This window comes from Salvelinus alpinus, chromosome 1 (assembly GCF_045679555.1).
Source record: "Salvelinus alpinus chromosome 1, SLU_Salpinus.1, whole genome shotgun sequence".
NCBI lineage: Eukaryota > Metazoa > Chordata > Actinopteri > Salmoniformes > Salmonidae > Salvelinus > Salvelinus alpinus.
Genome location: NC_092086.1, coordinates 104,920,498 through 104,943,106, shown reverse-complemented (window position 1 = coordinate 104,943,106; position 22,609 = coordinate 104,920,498). Strand labels below are relative to the sequence as shown.

Genomic DNA, 22,609 nt, shown 5'->3' with positions numbered 1-22,609 from the left:
TTCTCATCTCCTGACTGCGGTGTGCCACGGTGAAATATTAATCTGCTTTAAATATTCATCAATGTGTTCAAATATTTTTAAAAGTGATAATAGAGTTAAAGGGACAAAACGTCTCTCCTCAGGACCCGTCTGGTCGGTGTCTGAAGGATCCGAGCCAGAGGGCTGGACTGGGCTGGACTGAGCTGTCCTTGCGACTGAGCATGCTACGCTCTCTGCATGTTAAAAAACCTTAGAGGGATGACAGGAATTGATAGACTTTAACGGAATTAAATGAATTTTTTAAAAGGACATGACTCACTCAAACCATCAAGGTCCCAGTTCCTTGCCAGTTCCTGTGCTGTAAGTATTAGCAAAGGGGCACACTGCGCACTGTGCGGGGGTTAAAAGATAAAATGGGTACATTCCCTCCAAAAATATCCATTGTGTGAGTGTGTGTGTGCGTGTGTGTGTGTGCGTGTGTGTGTGTGTGTCTGAGACCAGTGCAAAGTGTAGAATCTAGTAGAAACAAAGCACAGCATCTCCTTCTGTCACTCAAGGGACATCAGCTGTGGTGAAAGAGCCCCCTTTCCAGTGGCAACCCCACCTGTTTAAAAAAGAATAATAACAATACAAAAGTTGGCCGGTTTTACATGTAATTCTGGCATTTATTTGTGTCACATATCAGTTTAGCAAACAATGTAAAAAAATATTTTTTAAATCCTTGAGTTATTGGAGCAGCATAAAAACATGGTGTTTTTCTTTGAGTAAGGCAGCTCCATAACGCAGCTGTTTCAGAATAGCACAGTGCTTTCTGTGGTGGATTGCCAGCCAGCGAAAACACAGAGCGTACTCTGGTTATGCTGTGATTGGCTCAGGGTTCTGTCACTCATGGGGACACTACATCACTGCTGAATCTATGGGAGAACTAGGCAGTTCAATTCCACCTGGGATGTTAACATGGATTTACAGTAGAAATGCCCGTCCAAGAAGGCTCAAGGTCATTGGCCACAGATAAAATGACGTTGATTCATGTTATATCTCCCGTAGCTTTGATTGGACTGATCATGTCAATATCATGCGTCTCGGTGCTCTTGGACCATTTTACATAAACATTACAAAACAAGTCGGATATTGCAAATTCAACAATGTGGAAGGAAGCAGAACATGAAAATTGTGCATCACAAGTAGACAACGCTGTTAAACTGGGATTACTGGGGAAATCAAACGTTGTGGCTCAGCTAGACGCCACATACAGACAAGCCGTGACCTTCACAACCAACAGACGGAGGAGAGTAGGTGCAGTACGTGCTTGCCAGAATCATAGCGTGCATTAAATTGTGTGGATGAAAAAAACGGCATATAGGCTACATCAGTCTCAGCTTGCTCATGTCTTATTCGAAATGACGGCTTGCCTCTTATCCTCCTCCCGTTATGCCATTGTTATATTTCTTATATGGCTATCACATTAGTATCTTATTCATCATTTTAGGTAATGTTAGAATGATGCATATTATTGTTTTGCTTTGTGTATTATAATCAGCTCATGTGCTTTGCTACACGAGGAGGGATAATGTTGTTGAGTCTGTAACCATGTTCGCCAGTGACAGTCACTTCCCATAAAAAAAATAAAAATACAAAAAATGTTCAGTAATAGACACATGTAATTCCAGTTGATATTGCAAGGGTTGTTTTGTTTGCTTAATGCGCTGTCTGTGCGTCTGTGCGTATATTGTCTATAAAAGTGGATCCCCGTGATTGTATTTTCCTTGCTTTTTAGACCACGTGATAAAATATGTCAAATAGTAGGCTAACCTCTGAGTCCACGTGTCGCTCTCGCTCTCCCTCCATCTCGCTCTCTTTCTCTGTGTTGTGACTTAAAGAAGAGTAAAGTTCAGGCCTCAACATCTGTCTGAATTTATCTGAACCTCTCTCTGAATTCCTGTCGCTGAACGAATAGGCCTATCTCGTCGCAGTTCGTTTGCTCGCACTTATACTTAGAGCTGTTAATGATATAAGAATAAACATTGTGAATTTACTGAACATAAATGTAATAATGTTTGTGTATGGTTCAAAAGTGAACTCATGTTGGCATTCATTATTATTGAAGGAGAATGTGGTTCTTATCGAGTAACACAAATCCACAAGGAGCCAGTAAAAAAACATGTTTATTTAAGCAAATCAGCCATATCAGCTCTGGTTTTTAAAAAAGCAAGTAAATGTGGTTGAATGAGCTGTTTCTCTGCTAGACGAGGCGCCGCCAGGTGTATGGGTGGTAAGGATTCACTCCATGGTGCTGAAATGAAAGCTCCACTATTGGCACAGCTTTATGTAGGCCCTAACAGTTTGTGGGCACCGTTTGTCACCATTATAGTGCAATTAATGTATTGTTTATGTTGTGTAGTGGCTTCGCTGGCATGCATCTAAAAAAAAATGCTGAGTTTTACATTCTAAAATCACCACTGTAAGATTCACTCCTCTTATGACATTCATAATGTACTTCTGGCTGCAGAGCTCCAGAGACCCAGATTGCTACTATCGTCCTGGGTTTTGGGTTCACGTCTGCTTTCATTGGCATCTCCCTCACTTCCTCAATGCGGAGCCTGAGTCTGAGCCCGAGCCGTAGCAGGGCTTGGCAACTACATGAAGAAATTTTTCTGTGAAAAGGGATAGCCCATAGGATGTGACAGCTGGGTATTTTCGCAGATTGATCCTCAGAAATATGTTTTTTGACAGACATCAGGCATGACCGCCTCCTCTATTAGATTGGCTGTGTCACTTTCCCCTCCCATCTCTCTGCTCCGCAGAATACCAATACATTTCACACCTAAAGAGGGATGAGGGATGATGGGGGAAAGCTTGGTGCATACTCAGAGGAAGGGGAAGGGGAAACGAGGAGAGGCGAAAGGAGGAGAGGGAAGAAGATAAGAGGAGGAGAGAGGAAGGGAAGGGAGGAAGGCTGAAGGGAGGCCACAGAAGGTGAGAGGAATAGGTACTGCGTGGGTGGGTTACTTACCGGATTGTTTTCCACCTTGACAACTGAATGAATTAGAACAAAATATTTCCCTATGCCCTGACGAACTAAAACCTGCTTTACAATACAACAGCATAACAGCCACTATATTCTTCGTCTTCTAGTCTCCTCTGTTATGCCTTACAAACACTTACTGACTTCTGACCAAGATTAACTTTCTGTGTGACTACATCTCTGGAAGGAAGTCTTCTCACCCGGTGCAAACCCTAAAGTCATTCATTAAACATTGAGGACAACGACGGTACCTGAAATGATCGTAAAAGGTAGCGGAAAGCCCTGGCAGAGTAGGAAATCACATTAGGCTCCTACACATGAGCGAGAGAGCGAGAGAGAGAGTGCATGTATGTGTTGTGTGTGTGTCAGTGGAGGCTCCTCAGAAGAGGAAGGGGAGGACCATCCTCTTCAGTGAATTTCATACGAATAAAAATAGTAAAACATAAAAAAAGTTATCCTTTTTAATGATACTAAATATATTCACATCACCAAATAATTGATTAAAACACACTGTTTTGCAATGAAGGTCTACAGTAGCCTCAACAGCACTCTGTAGGGTAGCACAATGGTGTACCGGAGGACAGCTAGCTTTTGTCCTCCTCTGGGTACATTGACTTCAATGCAAAACCTAGTAGGTTCATGGTTCTCAGACTTACATAGTAATTAAGAGAGAGAAAGACAATAGTTGAACAGTTTGGAACAAATTTCTTTATAAAATGGAGAAGCGAGAGATTTCAAAATATCGTATTTTCTTTCTCACTTTCACTTACTTACAGCAGCTAGCAAATGCAGCTAGCTAGTTTTGCCAACTCAAACACCCGGCTCAAACAGAGGGATGCTATGTCAGCTTTCTGACTATGACTATCCAACACTGGAACTCTTCCTAGTCAAGGTAAGCTTTTGGTTTTACTTATTTATTGACACGGGGCCCACCGGTGTAACTGCTAAACTGCTTACTGACTGCTTACTGTACAGCATGATTGTAGCGGGTTTACTAACGTGTTAGTTCTATTAGTTATGTTGACTATGATGTTACTTTAGCTAAAATGGTGACAATGATATAGGAGTTAGCAATTATGTGGTTTGGCTTGGAAAGTTTTTTTTTTGCCTGGTCACAGACAGTTGATGTGTTGTACATTGAAGTCCAGAAGTGGAGGGAAAAGGTGAGCGAAGGAGAGTCCCATGTACTGTAGCTCCGTTGGTAGAGCATGGTGCTTGCAGTGCCAGGGTTGTGGGTTTGATTCCCACAGGGGACCAGTGCAAAGAAAATGTACTATGTACTAAGTACTCTCTGGATAGGAGTGTCTGCTAAATGACTAAAATGTAGGAGAGAGTGGAAATGTGAGAAGGACTACGAAGTGGCTGCTATGAAAGTGAACTCTGTTTATGTGTATTCATTCTGTTGAAAAATGTTTTGCAAATGGAACAAAACGGGGATAAACATACCTGAATTTGTCCAATAGAAACTCTTGTTTGCAACTGTTGGACTAATGATTACACCGTAGATCAGCTAGATGCAGGCAAGACTGTGCAAGGCGGTATTGAATGTGTCACTGTCTCACCATATGTCACTGTTTGCCACCTCAAATCTTTCTCTTGACCTGTGTGCACCTACGTTGTAAACTTTCATTAATTGGCTAGGTTGTAGCAACCTCATGATGGATACAGGGGAAAATAAGAGTATCATGTAGTAGCCTAAACCTATTGATGTTGCATTGAACTGGGTGAATGGAATATGAATGACAGTCATTCAATATCCTGTAATAGAAATAAGGCCGTGCTCATCAAATAAAATATCATCCTCCCTCATCTGAAATGGCACCGACCTCCAATGGTGTGTGTGTGTGTGTGTGTGTGTGTGTGTGTGTGTGTGTGTGTGTGTGTGTGTGTGTGTGTGTGTGTGTGTGTGTGTGTGTGTGTGTGTGTGTGTGTGTGTGTGTGTGTGTGTGTGTGTGTGTGTGTGTGTGTGTGTGTGTGTGTGTGTGTGTGTGTGTGGTGGTTGTGTAAGAAAGAAAGAGAAGAACAGAAAGAGTAAAGCGCTGAACGATAGACTGGCCGTGTGCATTCTGCACAACTAGATGAGTAGGCATCAGGTTTTTCTAAAGAGGGATTTGTCCGATTCTTTACGCCGACCTTTCGCTAAATACTTTGTCAGTGTATCTGAGTTAGCGGCCTGCGGATGAAGCGGACAATGGAGTAGATGGTGTGTGTGTACACGCGTGTGCATGTGTGTTTGTAAAGGGCAGGGTCGGTAGTGCGCTGTGCTCCTGATGCAATCCATCTTTCCTTCAGAGGCAGCCAGGCCATGGAGCAACAGGCGGCTCACAGGGGAGAGGTGGAAGAAACCCTGTAGGTTCGATTCCCATTCGGATGAAATAGCACAGGGATATGATGCTCAGCCAGCATGATCTGGCTCTTCTCTCAGCAAGATCTACATTATAATAGAGCTACACACACCTTCAAGTGAACATAATAGGATACAATAACGCACATTGTGACATAATGTAATGGCACATGTGGTTATTGCTGTAAATCAGGGATCCATAAATGACATTAATTTAATGGTGTACTCCATTGAGATGTAAAAAAAGTGTGTGTGTGTGTGTGTGTGTGTGTGTGTGTGTGTGTGTGTGTGTGTGTGTGTGTGTGTGTGTGTGTGTGTGTGTGTGTGTGTGTGTGTGTGTGTGTGTGTGTGTGTGTGTGTGTGTGTGTGTGTGTGTGTGTGTGTGTGTGTGTGTGTGTGTGTGTGTGTGTGAGAGAGAGAGAGAGAGAGAGAGAGATGGAAAGAAAGAGAGAGGGAGTGATAGAGAGCCCTTGTTTATGCTGTCTTTGGCAATAATCACAGATACTGCTCATGCCAATATTGATGCCAGATGGTATCCATCCGTGTCATGCTATCATGTCTTTGAAACAGGGAAGAGAGTGGCGTACATAACAAGAATAAACTGCTTAATGTGGCTGTGTCATATACATACTAATCACACTCATATCACACCCACAGCTAAATTAGCCAAGCTAAACCGCTTACATTAGCACAATCCCCAATCTGCTGAAATAGGTCGTCTCTTAATGTAAGAGGATGAATCTGCTATTTGGATGCAATATGAGAAGGATCCCACAGACGTCAGTTCAATGTCTTGTTTTGATTAGAATATATGATATATGATACGTAAAAAAAATTTTTTTTTTTAAATGTCACCATGTCATTGGATTTAGGTTAAAAAAAAACACAAAATGCCCATTGGTTGATTACTTTTTTGCAAATCCAATAAGTTTTCCATGTTGAGTGAACTTCATCAAATAGATGTTTTGGGTTGAAATGACGTGGAAACAATGTTGAATCAACCAGTGAGATGGTTCTATTTGTCCAATAATGTTAAACTAACAGATAGACTCAATATCATATATTTTAATTTACAGAAACGTCTGTAAATGTTACAAAGTATTTTGGTGAATAATTTAATAACCGAAAAAGTTACAGACAAAAACTGTTTGTTTGCTTCAGCTGACTAAAAGTATTTTTATGGTGGTGGAAGTCTGGGAGAGCCTAAATATAAAAAAGGAAAGGGAAAGGGATACCTAGTCAGTTGACCAACTGAATGCATTCAACTGAAATGTGTCTTCCGCATTTAACCCAACCCCTCTGAAGTAAGAATAGGTCTGATTGCTTTAGGTTAATTATAAAAGTGTAATTTCATATCACTGCACTGCTCCTTTTACAAATCCATATTGCACCTAATGGACTGCACCAGTAGTTCTCACCTAATGGACTGCACCAGTAGTTCTCACCTAATGGACTGCACCAGCAGTTCTCACCTAATGGACTGCACCAGCAGTTCTCACCTAATGGACTGCACCAGTAGTTCTCACCTAATGGACTGCACCAGTAGTTCTCACCTAATGGACTGCACCAGTAGTTCTCACCTAATGGACTGCACCAGTAGTTCTCACCTAATGGACTGCACCAGTAGTTCTCACCTAATGGACTGCACCAGTAGTTCTCAGCATTCATTCTTCTTCCATCCCTTCCACAGAGCACCATTAAAAACCGTTGTGGTCAGGTTGATATGCCTGGCCTCTGCTGTCGGTGACCGCCGTCCTCCATCAGTCGCCCGAGGATGTCAAGTTTTGTGGAGCATTAAGTGTGTTCCTGCCCATTCCTCTCAGCCTGTTCCCTATTTCCTGCCTCTCTGCACACCCCTCCCCTACCCTCCCCTTCCACCACTCTCTCGCTCCACTCCTCAACCATATTTTTGCCTCTCCCCTTGGGATCATCTTAACCTTCACAGTCCGAAAATGTAAAAAGGCTAAAAAACAAACAAAAAGAGTAAGCTCAACGTGGTCGCTATGAGTGTGTTCATGTGTGAGTGAATGGGAGAGACAGTTGGAGAGTTGCTAAGTGATATTTACCTCTCTCTCTCTCTCTTCCCCACCCCTCCATTCCTCCAGTAAGGTGACTGTCACACCTCTCCTCCTGAAATATCATCTGTATCCATCCACCCATTCCTCCTTTCTTTCTTCCAGCCATCCATCCATCAGCCCCTTTCGTTCCAGCAGCTATCAGTCAATAGCTCAGCAGCACAGCAGTTAGTCTCAGGACAAACAAAGGCAGTATCCAGCCATCCATCACCTCAACTCGCTTTTTAATCCACCATCACTGAGTAGCCAAACTACCTGTTTTAAAGAGCACGCACACATACAAGCATACACACAGGCATTTTTGCATCTATCTCTCTGTGCGTGTGCACTTTAGTATAATAGGATCCTATGATGCAGCTGGATTAAAGCTATATACTGAAAGTGCACCCCCTCTCGCTTAGTTCTACTACTAAATGTCAGTTTGAAAGGTTATATTTAAAGTGGAACTGACAGTGTTTTAGCAACAGGAAATCTTATTCAAATCTGTTCATGTACACCCCCAGGAAAAATCGGACAATTTTTCTTTACATTTTCTGACAAGCAAGCACTTAGATATGGTCATTTTCACGTTTTCATAAATCCATAGAATGTTTGGGAATGACGTATAGTAAGGCATTTGTGAAAATTCTATAGCAATATAGAGTGGGAAAGTAACCGTGCGTTTGGACAATTAATAGACACTGCAGTAAATAAAATCTAATAAAAACATCTGTCTTGTCCAGGACCGGAGTCTACGCAGACCGGTGCGCCATAACCAATCAGAGCTACCGTAGGCCTATATGCAAACAAGCCATTTGCCACGTGCCTGCCATTCACTTTGAACTGGACTGTGTGTTTACAGGCAGTAGTAACAGTGCGACTTTAGATCATTAAAACGCATTTGCCAAAAGCCACAAAATACACCTGAATGGATTTCTGTAAATATGCAAATACCACGGGAGTTCTTTTACATTTGAGAACTTCACAGTCCTATTGATCAAACAACCATGAAAAGTTAGGCTCTCTCTCCCTCATTTGCCTATGCACATCAACAATAACAAGATCAACTAATGCTAGCCAGAGCGAGATGAGCTTAAATCTAATGAGGGAAGATGGCGCCAAAGAACATGGCTGACATTTTACATTCTCCCAACCAATTGTGCAATTTTGTTATTTTTGGGGCATTTTGTTTAACTTATTTTTTAACTTATTGTGTACATAATGTTTCTGCTACCGTCTCTTATGACCGAAAACTTCTGGACATCAGAAAAGAGATTACTCAGCGCGGACTGAAAGAGACGTTTTCCTTTAACGAGTCCAACGAGAAGGATATACTGCTTTCACTGGAACAGAACCAGAACCATGCCTTTTGCGTGGAGAAAAGACGCCGGAAAAGGGGACGCAGATCGGGGATCCTGCTGAGAAGCCAGAGGCGAGCAAGTAAACACCCAATGCCTTCCATTCTCCTTGCTAACGTGCAATCGTTAGAAAATAAAAAGTGATGACCTACTATGAAGATTATCCTACCAAACGGGACATTAAAAACTGTAACATCTATTGTTTCACCGAGACATGGCTGAACGAAGAAACGGACAATATAGAGCTGGTGGGATTTTTCATGCACCAGCAGAACAGAGACGCTACCTCTGGTAAGACGAGGGGTGGGGGTGTGTGTCTTTTTGTCAATAACAACTGGTGCGCGATGTCTAATATTAAAGAAGACTCGAGGTATTGCTCGCCTGAGGTAGAGTACCTTATGATAAGCTGTCGACCACACTATCTACCAAAAGAGTTCTCATCTGTATTATTCGTAGCCATCTATTTACAAAGCGAAGCTGGCACTAAGACCGCTCTTAACCAACTCTATAAGGCCATAAGCAAAGAAGAAAACCAGCATTTACCAGCATGTCACATGTGCAACCAGGGGAAAAAAAATCCTAGACCACATTTACTCCACACACAGAGATGCATACAAAGCTCTCCCCCGCCCTCCATTTGGCAAATCTGACCACAGTTCTATTCTCCTGATTCTTGCTTACAAGCAAAAACTGAAGCAGGAAGTACCAGTGACTCGCTCAATATGGAAGTGGTCAGATGACGCGGATGCTACACTACAGGACTGTTTTGCAAGCACAGACTGGAATATGTTCTGGGATTCATCTAATTGCATGAAGGAATACACCACCTCAGTCAACGGCTTCATCAATAAGTGTATCGATGACATTGTCCCCACAGTGACTGTACATACAGTTGAAGTCGGAAGTTTACATACACTTAGGTTGGAGTCATTAAAACTCGTTTTTCAACCACTCCACAAATTTCTTGTTAACAAACTATAGTTTAGGCAAGTCGGTTACGACATCTACTTTGTGCATGACACAAGTAATTTTTCCAACAATTGTTTCAGACAGATTATTTCACTTATAATTCACTGTATCACAATTCCAGTGGGTCAGAAGTTTACATACACTAAGTTGACTGTGCCTTTAAACAGCTTGGAAAATTCCAGAAAATGATGTCATGGCTTTAGAAGATTCTGATAGGCATACCTTCAAATTCACTGCCTCTTTGCTTGACATCATGGGAAAATCTAAAAGAATCTGAAAAAAAGACTGTAGAATTTTTTTTATTGTAGACCTCCACACATCTGGTTCATCCTTGGGAGCAATTTCCAAACGCCTGAAGGTACCACGTTCATCTATACAAACAATAGTACTTAAGTATAAACACCATGGGACCATGCAGACGTCATACCGCTCAGGAAGGAGATGCGATCTGTATCCTAGAGATGAACGTACTTTGATGCGAAAAGTGCAAATCAATCCCAGAACAACAGCAAAGGAACTTGTGACGATGCTGGAGAAAAACCGGTACAAAAGTATCTATATTCACAGTAAAACGAGTCCTATAATGACATAACCTGAAAGGCCGCTCAGCAAGGAAGAAGCCACTGCTCAAAAACCGCAATAGGTTGTTGAGTACAACCCCACAGTCTTTGGGGATGCTTTTCTGCAAAGGGGACAGGACGACTGCACCGTATTGAGGGGAGGATGGATGGGGCCATGTATCGCGAGATCTTGGCCAACAACCTCCTTCCCTCAGTAAGAGCATTGAAGATGGGTCGTGGCTGGGTCTTCCAGCATGACAACGACCCGAAACACACAGCCAGGGCAACTAAGGAGTGAGAAGCATCTCAAGGTCCTGGAGTGGCCTGGCCAGTCTCCAGACCTGAACCCTATAGAAAATCTTTGGAGAGAGCTGAAAGTCCGTATTGCACAGCGACAGCCCCGAAACCTGAAGGATCTGGAGAAGGTCTGTATGGAGGAGGGCCAAAATCCCTGCTGCAGTGTGTGCAAACCTGGTCAAGAACTACAGGAAACGTATGATTTCTGTAATTGCAAACAAAGATTTCTGTACCAAATATTAAGTTCTGCTTTTCTGATGTATCAAATACTTATGTCATGCAATAAAATGCAAATGAATTACTTAAAAATCATACAATGTGATTTTCTGTATTTTTTTTTAGATTCCATCTCTCAGAGTTGAAGTGTACCTATGATAAAAATTACAGACCTCTACATGCTTTGTAAGTAGGAAAACCTGCAAAATCGGCAGTGTATCAAATACTTGTTCTCCCCACTGTATATAATAAGCGGTGTCAGAGGAAAGCCCATAAAATTGACCCCCCCCGTACACTGCTGCTACTCGCTACTCGCTGTTTGTTTGTTACCTATGCATAGTCACTTCGCCCCTACCTACATGTAGAGATTACCTCAACTAGCCTCTACCCCTGCACACTGACTTCGTACCAGTGCCCACTGTATAGCCTCGTTATTGTTATTGTGTTACTGTTTGTTATAACTTTTTATTTTAGTCTACTTGGTAAATATTTTCTTCTTCTTGAACTGCACTGTTGGTTAAGGGCTTGTAAGTAAGCATTTCACGGTAAAGTCTACACTTGTTGTATTCGGTGCATGGGGCAAATAAAGTTTGATTTGAACATTAGATTAACTCTGTCAAACTTCTTCAGCTAGATGGCGGTCAAAATTGCACTGATAAATGATGGGGAATAGTAGCCTGCTCATCCTTCTGCATCTTGCGTTTCAATGGATGCTTGTCCCAACCCACGTTTTGACAACTGAATGGGAAGTTGCCTGCACGCCCATTTGATTGATGTCTAATATATTTATTGACAACTAAAATATATGCTAACTGTGGATAACAGTTGTTCAAGTTCAGCATAGCTAGGTAGCAAAGTGATTCACATTTCTTGCTAGCTAACTAAATTACACCTGGATCTCTAGCTGTAGCCACCAAAAACCGATATGAGGGGAAAAAGTCTGTCACTCACCCACTCCTCCAAAGACATAACATCCTCCCAGCAGCTAACTAAATAAATAGCTAGCTACATAAATAGATACGCTAGCCCAGGGGGTGTCACACTCAATCAGCGCAGGGGCCATATTGAAAAAACTAAACAAATCGCGGGACAGACTTGCAACGGCGACCCAAGCTGGCCATTTAAAAAATATATATATTTCACCTTTATTTAACCAGGTAGGCCAGTTGAGAACAAGTTCTCATTTACAACTGTGACCTGGCAAAGATAAAGCAAAGCAGTGCGACAAAAACAACAACACAGAGTTACACTTGGGATACACAAATGTACAGTCAACAACACAATAGAAAAATCTGTATTCAGTGTGTGCAAATGAAGTAAGGAGGTAACGCAATAAATAGGCCAATAGTGGCGAAGTAATTTCAATTTAGCCATTTACACTGGAGTGATATATGTGCAGATGGGGATGTGCAAGTAGAAATACTGGTGTGCAAAAGAACAGAAGAAAAAAAATATGGGGATGAGGTAGGTGGTTGGTTGGATGGGCTATTTACAGATGGGCTGTGTACAGCTGCAGCGATCGGTAAGCTGCTCTGACAGCTGACGCTTAAAGTTAGTGAGGGAGATATAAGTCTCCAACTTCAGTGATTTTTGCAATTCATTCCAGTCATTGGCAGCAGAGAACTGGAAGGAAAGGCGGCCAAAGGATGTGTTGGCTTTGAGGATGGCCAGTGAAATATACCTGCTGGAGCACGTGAATGACATTCTGTAAATGACATCGCCAAAGTCATGGATTGGTAGGAAAGTCAGTTTTACGAAGGTATGTTTGGCAACATGAGAGAAGGATGCTTTGTTGCAAAATAGGAAGCCGATTCTAGATTTAATTTTGGATTAGAGATGCTTAATGTGAGTCTGGAAGGAGAATTTACAGTCTAGCCAGACACCTAGGTATTTGTAGTTGTCCACATAATCTAAGTCAGAACCGTCCAGAGTAGTGATGCTGGACGGGCGGGCGGGTAGCGATCGGTTGAAGAGCATGCATTTCATTTTACTAGCATTTAAGAGCAGTTGGAGGCCACCGAAGGAGTATTGTATGGCATTGAAGCTCGTCTGGAGGTTTGTTACCACAGTGTTCAAAGAAAGGCCAGATCTATACAGAATGGTGTCGTCTGCGTAGAGGTGGATCAAAGAATCACCCGCAGCAAGAGCGACATCATTGATATATACAGAGAAAAGAGTCGGCCCGAGAATTGAACCCTGTGGCACCCCCATAGAGACTGCCAGAGGTCCGGACAACAGGCCCTCCGATTTGACACACTGAACTCTATCTGAGAAGTAGTTAGTGTACCGAAATGATCGAAATGATCGGTGATCTGTTTGTTCACTTGGCTTTTGAAGACTTTAGAAAGGCAGTGCAGGATGAAGAGGGGGATGACCGCGGCCGCTTTGCAATCTTTTGGAATCTCAGACGATACAAAAGAGAGGTTGAACAGACTAGTAATAGGGGATGCAACAATGGCGGCGGATACTTTTAGGAAGAGAGTGTCCAGATTGTCTAGCCCAGCTGATTTTTAGGGATCCAGATTTTGCAGCTCTTTCAGAACATCAGCTGTCTGGATTTGGGTGAAGGGGAAGCAGGGGGGGCTTGGGCCAGTTGCTGCAGGGGGTGCAGAGCTGTTGGCCGGGGTTGGGGTAGCCAGGTGGAAAGCATGGCCAGCCGTAGAGAAATGCTTTTCGAAATTCTCGATAATCGTGGATTTATCGGTGGTGACAGTGTTTCCTAGTCTCAGTGCAGTGGGCAGCTGGGAGGAGGTGCTCTTATTCTCCATGGACTTTACAGTGTCCAAAAACCTTTGGGAATTTGTGCTGCAGGATGCAAATTTCTGTTTGAAAAAGCTAGCCTTTGCTTTCCTAACTGACTATGTATATTGGTTCCTAACTTCCCTGAAAAGTTGCATATTTTGCATATTTTGCATATTGCATATATTGCATATTTTGGGGCGGCAGGGTAGCCTAGTGGTTAGAGCGTTGGACTAGTAACCGAAAGGTTGCAAGTTCAAATCCCCGAGCTGACAAGGTACAAATCTGTCGTTCTGCCCCTGAACAGGCAGTTAACCCACTGTTCCTAGGCCGTCATTGAAAATAAGAATTTGTTCTTAACTGACTTGCCTAGTTAAATAAAGGTAAAAAAAATTAAAAAAAAATAAAAATATCGTGGGGACTATTCGATGCTAGTGCAATACGCCACAGGATGTTTTTGTGCTGGTCAAGGGCAGTCAAGTCTGGAGTGAACCAAGGGCTATATCTGTCCTTAGTTCAATTTTTTTTGAACGGGGCATGCCTATTTAAGATGGTGAGGAAAGCACTTTTAAAGAATAACCAGGCATCCTCTACTGTAGGGATGAGGTCAATATCCTTCCAGGATACCCGGGCCAGGTCGATTAGAAAGGCCTGCTCGCAGAAGTGTTTTCGGGAGCGTTTGACAGTGATGAGGGGTGGTTGTTTGACCGTGGACCCATAACGGACGCAGGCAATGTGGCAGTGATCGCTGGGATCCTGGTTGAAAACAGCAGAGGTGTATTTAGAGGGCCCATTTAGAGGGCCCATGAAGGTGCCCATGTTTACGGATTTGGGGTTGTACCTGGTAGGTTCCTTGATAATTTGTGTGAGATTGAGGGCATCTAGCTTAGATTGTAGGACTGCCGGGGTGTTAAGCATTTCCCAATTTAGGTCACCTAGCAGTACGAACTCTGATGAAAGATGGGGGGCAATCAATTCACATATGGTGTCCAGGGCACAGCTAGGAGCTGGGGGGGTCTATAACAAGCGGCAACAGTGAGGGACTTATTTCTGGATCTCGAACTGTTTGGGCATAGACCTGGATAGTATGACAGATTGCTATTGCTTTATTGCTTTATTTGAAAAAATATGGCCCGTTATAATTCCCACTTATGTACATAGGATGCTGTATATATAATTTTAACATATTAAAACAAAAGAAAATATCAATAATATTTGTCCAGTCTTTGCTGCTATGCTTGAAGATGTGCATAATATGCTGTGAACCTAATCTAAAAAGGGTTTAACAACTCCAAATAACGAAAACATAGCTATAGGACACACAAAAGCAGCGCAATTTAAGTTGAATTCACAGATGCTGGCGCATCAGACTGTAATTTCATAAAGTTGATGATTCAACTGTTATTTATACTCGTTTGTGTGTTCTATTCGGCCCGCGGACCTTTTGTTTGACACATGTGCGCTAGCCTATTGGGCACGTTATGACTGACTTGTGATCATTGTCCTTGCTAGTTTGTATTGGCATTCCCAAACTTAGTTACAGTCGTGCGTTTTTGTTCAAAATATTGAGTCATTGAAACTGAAACAGTGAATCCCGAATGTGTGGATGCAGCAAACAATGTACCAGGCCATCTGTGATTTATAACCTGATAGCAGTATTTTTTAGAACTACCAAGAAATGTATTGGTGAATTATATGAATCATGCATTGAACTGCATCCATCTATTTTGCCAACAATGTCTTACTGTGTGTCATGTAATTTTGAGTCCAATAGAACCTATTTTTAAAACCTCTTATAAAGTTGGTTTTGAAGCATAAACTGGGAATTTTATATTTTATATTATGAATGTCTGTTTGTTTCATACCTGAAAGTAGTTCAAATTGTGTCAGCCACTGTTGTCCAGCAGCGCTTGATAACATACTGTTGGAGAGTCTAAACTAATAGGATAACAGCTTACAAAATGGCACCCCTCTGGATACGTAATAAAACATCTAAACAACGGCAGTTTGGTCTCTATGACACACATTCTTTATAGCTCACTACAAAATCTGCCCGTCCTGATGGTATACTCAAGTAAAAAGACAGACTATTTTCAAAGAATGGTCACAGTTTGGGAACTGAATGCCAATGAGGTACTTGATGGAACAGAATGCAAATGTGTCCAAGTCTCCAGGTCCAGGTATGAGAGAGAGAGGCGGAGAGAAAGAGACGGAGAGAGAGAGGCGGAGAGAGAGAGGCGGAGAGAAAGAGACGGAGAGAAAGAGAGAGTTAAAGCCCCTGAGCCTTTAGCACAATGTTCAGTTTAGTTTCCCACTAAAACAAAATGTTATTTTCTTTTAGCATGTTCAGTCCGGGTTCCTTGGAGAGAACTACAAAGATATCTTGCTGTTTTCTGCTGGTAAATGTGGAAGAAATTCTTCAAGTGTATAAGCACTTTCTGACAACTGCTGATGTAAAAAAGGGCTTTATAAAATACATTTGATTGATTGATTGATTGACATGTCCATCACCTGCTGTTCCTTAACTGCTAGCTACTCCTAAATATGAATATTATAAAAAGGTCATGGGTTGAGACATACTGAATCTCCCACCTGAATCAAACAACTCCTACATGATGTCCCCTGGAATATCACCAAGCATAGATGGTGAGCATAACACTTTACTGCCTCTGTAATTGTACAATCTAATTTAATCTCCAATACATAAAAAACAGGTAAACAATGAAATCATAAATGTAGTGATCTGTGTCACTACCTCACAGGAGAGGCATTTGAAAGTAAACATATATTTTTTAAAATGCGTTTTTGAGCAGAAATGCCTTCTTGAACATGTGAACTTTCATGTGCCTTAATAACAAACTTGTATGCCATCTTAAATACAAATACAATTGTTAAATTATGAACCTAGTTGATTTAGCCACAGAAAAAGACAAGAACGCTCCTGTTAGCCATGATTGGCTGAAATAATGGATGGGCTGGACATGCTGTTCGGATTGGTCTGCCATGTAGCACTCTTCTGTCTATAATGAGCTGCTCAGTATGTGTAGGTAATCCTTTCTAACTCAGATTTATTTTAAAGATAGCTCTCCACTTTCTGGAGGACTGAGTTTTGAAATCAGTGGAATGCCCGGTGGAAGCAGAGTATGATAGCTAAGAAGATAGAGAAAATTCAGGCGTTTGATTGCAAATGCAGAGGGAGTCGAAGGCTGTTATATAAAACACCTGTCTCCAGATTACATCTTCAAACTAAGGGCAACCATGGCATCCGTGACAGAAAGGGAGAAGCGTTCATTGTGTATACGGGTAAGAGAGTCTACCTAGCTACATTGTATTATATGTTTCTAATTTTGTCAGAAGTCGTTCTCATTGCAAGTTAAAGCAGCCAGCTAACATTACATGTATGATATGTGTAGTAATATTATTCTACGTTTAAACAAGAATCCACTATGCAAGTAACTATTTCACTGTACCTTTTTCACTTTCTGTATCCTGTGCATGTGACAAATAAACTTAGATTTTATTTGATATAGTGTGTGTTTACCAGAGACGGTAATGTGAAGAACAACATGACCTGCACCAAAGTCAAATTAGGATTTAACGTTAGGCCAACGAGAAAAGTTCAACAATTATCCAGTGGAATGCCCTGCTTTTAATTCATCACACTCACAACCGTAAGCAATTTTTTCTAATTATCTCGCCATTAACTTGCAAATAATGATCTTGTTGTGAGTTTATTTTTCTGTTATAATGAATGACAACTGTATACAGACATGTTGATAGACGTAATATAAACCAGCCTTTAGTCTTGAAATCTTTGGTTGTTTACACATGTGAATCCTTATAGAGATGGTTGGGGCTAAGGCTTAATAGGGTGTGAACAATGCTGAATGGGTGTATACAAAGAAGAGCTCTCCAGTGGGTGTACCAAAACATTCAAGAGCCTTTTTCTCAAAAGTGGGTTTACAAGTTTATACATTTTAAAAGCAGAATTACTTTCCCATTGTTCCTTACCTGTAGTGTATGATATACAATTTTCTAGCTCTGAGTCTCTATTTTTATCCAATGTAAAAAACACAATTTCAAATTTTGCTACATAAAACCGAATTGAGCTGGTTGGTCACATTTTACTCTCCAATCCACCGGAGCCCATTCCCTTTGGACAATATGGTGTTTCATCCTGGATGATCAGACACTCATCTGAGTGAGTGAGTGTCACTCTACCCTTAATAGAATTGTTTCAGCCAATAGTTGGCTGTGTTCTTGTGTTTATTTTCTCTAATAATATTGTCAGGGCAACAATATGCCGTAAGACCTTGGGGTTAGGACGACTAGTGGGGTTGTGACCAGAACGTTGCTGATTTGAGTCCCTGGTGCGGTACGCTGTTGTGGTGCCCTTGAGCAAGGTCGCTACTGTTTCAGCATACTACCGGTACCCAGTTGTGGAAACAAACCAAAAAAACAGTTTAAAAAGTACAAGTCTCAGAAGATAGAAAAGTTTGCAGAGCAAGGTCAGGCCTCTCAGTAGAATGGGATGGCTTGCTGCTAAAACCTTTTCAGCATTGAGAGGAACATTCCCATTTATTTTATTGTTGACTTTGGAATCTCTTTGATCCTCCTCTCCCTAGTCCCTATAGGCTGTAGCTGTGTTCAACTCAACCCCCCTACAATAGAATCAAGAAAAACTCAGAAAACTGTCAAATATTGCCTTACAGTATATGATAACATCTTACAGTATTTTCTCAAACTTCTTCACATAACCATGTCTTCAAATATTTTCAAAAAGATCTAATTAAAGATCAGATTAAATGCATACACACCGCACACTGTATAGATGCATATCAGCGATAAGATCCCATGTAAAGAATCCCATACCTATCACTTTCTCTCAGAACTCACTATCGGAATCTGTTTCTGTGTGTGTGTGTGTGCACGTGCGCGTGTGTGTGTTGTGTTTGGTGCTTAGCTTCCTGCCACAGCACTGTAGTGTAGTCACTACGTAGGCTCCTCGTTGCTCGAAGCTAGCCGAGATAATTAAGGTTGAGGGAGGACAGCTCCCTCCAGTGCCCTAGAGCCTTGATCACGCTGGGCCCACTGACTGGGGCTATTCATTTGCACAGAGGAACACAGCGCGAACACAGGACATCTCCCCGGGGGAGTGATGTTGAGATTGTGTGTGTGTGTGTGTGTGTGTGTGTGTGTGTGTGTGTGTGTGTGTGTGTGTGTGTGTGTGTGTGTGTGTGTGTGTGTGTGTGTGTGTGTGTGTGTGTGTGTGTGTGTGTGTGTGTGTGTGTGTGTGTGTGTGTGTGTGTGTGTGTGTGTGTTAGGATGGGGCAGAGGGAGTAGGCTACTCAGCTTGTGTTTGATGCTGCCTCTCCACTATTTATGCTTTGCTGTAGTTGGTCTGTGTTTTTGTTTGAAGCTTTAGCAGTCCGCCACACAGCAGACCTCTACGCGCTCTATGTTCCAAGCTGCCATGAATAGGCTCTTTACATTCTAGAATGAAAAGAGGTTAAGTTTTGAAGTGGCTTTTCACCACCTTCTAGGCTACTGTCTGTAGTGTATAGTGGGGATGGATCCTCTTTGACATCCTGTCTGTAATGTTCCCATTTGAGTGTTTCTGCCTGCTGTTTGTCCACTACTCTACCTGCTTGCGTCTGTCTGAGTGCCTGAATTCCTAAATGTGTGTGTGGCAAATTCTGACAGCTAGTATGACTCGAGAGGAATATGAAGCTCCCGTTACATGTCATTGTTCTGCAGTTGTTGCTCTTCTGAAGCTCAGGGTCCTGCTGTTGCGTCAAGTCTCTCCCTCAGCATCTCTCTCTCTCTCATCCCACTGAAAGAGGGACTCCTCGCTTCATCTAAGCATCTGTGCTGTGATGAGAAACTCTACCTAGCAAACTAGGACACTCACTGCGTAATCAGCAAGAATAGCAGGCAGCAAAGTCAAAAAAGAGAGAAGAAATCTGTTTGCAGTGGGAAGCACAATTTCGTATACTGAACGTGCAACTGCTGACAAAAGTAGTTCAGCCAGTAAATATTGTCCATATAGGCTTTTCTTTATCTACGATGTGTTTATTTATTAATGCCTCACCCGAATATCATAAAGACTGTGGAGGGGGTGCATCAGAGTTTAAACCTGACGCTACTCCTACATACTGGGTCCTTCTCTTCTGACACAGTATCTTAGCTGCCTTTTCTTTTACTTATTTCTTCCCTTCCTTTTTCTACCCCTCTTTTGGTTTATTCACACTACAGAGTCAAGCTGAACCAAGCCGAGCCAAGCTGTACTCTGCTGAACTGCTTACTTATCCAACATAGTTGCTGGAACCAAGCACACGTAGAAAAAAGGGTTCCAAAAGGGTTCTTCAGCTGTCCCCATAGGATAACACTTTTTGGTTCCAGATAAAACCCTTTTTGGTTGCACGTAGAACCCTGTGGAAAGGGTTCTACATATAACCCAAAAGGGGTCTACCGGGAACCAAAAGGGTTTTTCAAAGGGTTCTCCTCTGTGGACAGCCGAAGAACCATTTTAGGTTCTAGATAGCACCTTTTATCTAAGAGTGCAGGAAAGGACAATGTAAATCGTAAATTGCCTCCAGTGTCAGAGTGCACTATGGGACATTCATAAATTTTCAGTTTGTAAATTCAGAGCCATTCACTATCAGAGTGGTCGGAGCGCATACTGGACGCTCTGGCTGCTTGGGCTGAAGAGTAGGGTTGATCCGAGCGTTCTGATCTCACAACGGCAGTCAAGCACCCAAGTTAACTGGCTAAAGTTGGCTAGCTTGCTAGCTACTTTCAGACATAAATGAGAAAACACTTCACTCTGGCCATTTTACTTGCCCTAGCAGACCTGGTTATAGGGCTATACTCTTGGGAAAAAGGTGCTATCTAGAACCTTAAAGGGTTATTCGGCTGTCCCCATGGGAGAACCATTTGAAGAACCCTTTTTGGTACCAGGTATAAACCTTTTGTTCCATACAGAACCCATTCCACAGAGGGTTTTACATGAAACCAAAAATTTTCTACCTGGAATGAAAAAGGATTCTCCTATGGGGACAGCCTAAGAACCCTTTTATTCTAAGAGTATACTGTATAAGGGTTAGTGATTGTAACTGTGTTAATGGCAACAATTGAATTGTGTTTTTTTATGTTTACTGAAACCTGTCTTAACAACCCGTTGTAGGTTGTTCGTAAATGCATCAATTATTCTGCGCTCTGAGACTATCAAACCAGAGTGCACTTATATCACAGTAGATTGCCAGAGTGAATTTATGAATGCACCCAATGTGAAAAGAAAATATCCAAGCCAGCATGGTACAGTTTTCAGGTTGACATGATCATGTGACATAAACCTTCCTTCTCTCCCTCCTTTGCAGTGTGGAGCATGACTTCCGACTGCAGGAGGGGGCAGTGACCCGCACGTGGAGGGTACAGGACCCTTCAGAGGGCTCCCCCCTGCCCGCTGTGACCCCTCAGCCCACCACGCCACACCGCCAGGAAACACCCCTGCCGGTGACACCGGCACGCCCCCCTCACAGTGGCAAGAAAAGCAGGAAGAAGTGCTTCTGGTTCTTGTGAACTTTAAACTTTGGAGGGAGGGTGGGATAGGGAAGGACACAATGAATAAGGCCACTCCTTCTTAAGATTGTGAAGGACGGAGATGGATACAGTACTTTACATGCTTCCTCTATAGACTGTGAGGGTCTGAATAGTAGTGTGTGAAGTGTGCGGCCCTGATGTGGATGGAGAGAGAGAAAGAAAATGGAAGCTCAAAACAAGTGTGAGAAGAAGCAGTAAACAAGAGAGTTTAAAAGAGATATAAAAGAGGAATAAAATATAAATGAAAGAGTTATAAAGAGAAATCAAATATAAATAGAGGTAACAGAGGTATAAAAGAGGTATAAAAGAAACTTAAAAGTAGTTAAAGGACCTGGAAGAACCGTAGTGTAGATGAATGGAGTCTGTGCTGATCCTGGTGTTGGAACTGTACAGAGTGAAGAGTGGAACGAACATGCTTGTGTTGTAGTTGCACCTAAATAAATGCCTCTTCAGCACCTGAGATCAGTTTTTATTGCAGGGAGGGAGGTACTGTAAAATGTTCTAAAACGTACTAAGCTTTGAACAGGCCTACCTGGTAGGGGCAATTATAGAAGTGAAAGTGTAGAAGATGAAAATAAAGGGTAAGGATAAAATGAAGGATAAGGAAGTGAGGAGGTATAAAAGGCTAGGGCATGGTGGGATTAAAAAAGAGCGGAAAAGAATGAGTGTACAGAGAGACGAGTGGAAGGATCCATCCGCATCACTAATGGGCAAATGATGGTTAGAACACCAGCTTTTATATCCTGAGACGTTTCAACAAATCAATTATTATGATGACCCTAATTTAAAACTTTTCATAGAATTGATCATACAAAAACTACACACATACATACAACAACACAGGCTGAGAAATGCACCAGGAGAAAAAGTGAGGGGGAAAAAACATATTAAAGTGTACATAAAACACAGAGTTCTACTGGTTGAATTGCTATATTTCAGATACGGATTACTGCCATATAAAGTATTTTACAACAACTTGTACGGGAATATTGTCATTAATGCTGTCATTGATTTTTAACAAGATTAAGTCTTGTGATGAGTCACAAGTTGGTATAGCTTGTTAGCAGTGCTTTTTGTCGTTGGGTAGCTACAGAACACCTGTTGCCTGGCCTAAACACAATTAGCGTTGTTACCTCGTACCCCTACACATCGACTTGGTACTGGTACCCAGTTTATATAGCCAAGTTATCGCTGCTCATTCGGTATTTATTCCTCGTTATATTATTTTTCTATTATTTCTAATTGTTTCTCTCTGCATTGTTGGGAAGGCCCCTTAAGTAAACCTGTTGTTTACGAAGCATTTGACATATACAATTTTATTTGAGCTCCACTGTTATAGCATCCCACTCTCTAGCTCTCTGTCAGTTCCCACCGTTCGGAGTTAGCTAGCTGAACTTTTGATTGTCTTAGCTGGCTAGTGGGCTAACTGCACCACAGGTGTTTTAGCTAGCAACCTTTGGGCTAAA

General features: G+C 42.0%; 1 protein-coding gene across 3 annotated transcripts in view; it reads left to right on the top strand.

Moving 5' to 3' along the window:
* LOC139556749 (mucin-2-like) overlaps nt 1-22,122 on the top strand; it is a 57,639-nt gene extending 35,517 nt beyond the window's left edge. For 2 of the 3 annotated variants that reach the window (XM_071370975.1, XM_071370941.1), the window contains exon 4: nt 20,921-22,122. In XM_071370975.1, the coding sequence (XP_071227076.1) occupies nt 20,921-21,122 (202 nt within the window). In that variant the 3' untranslated portion in view covers nt 21,123-22,122. The remainder of the gene's footprint in view (nt 1-20,920) is intronic. The other variant, XM_071371056.1, reaches the window with a different exon arrangement.
* Nucleotides 22,123-22,609: the final 487 nt, after the last annotated feature.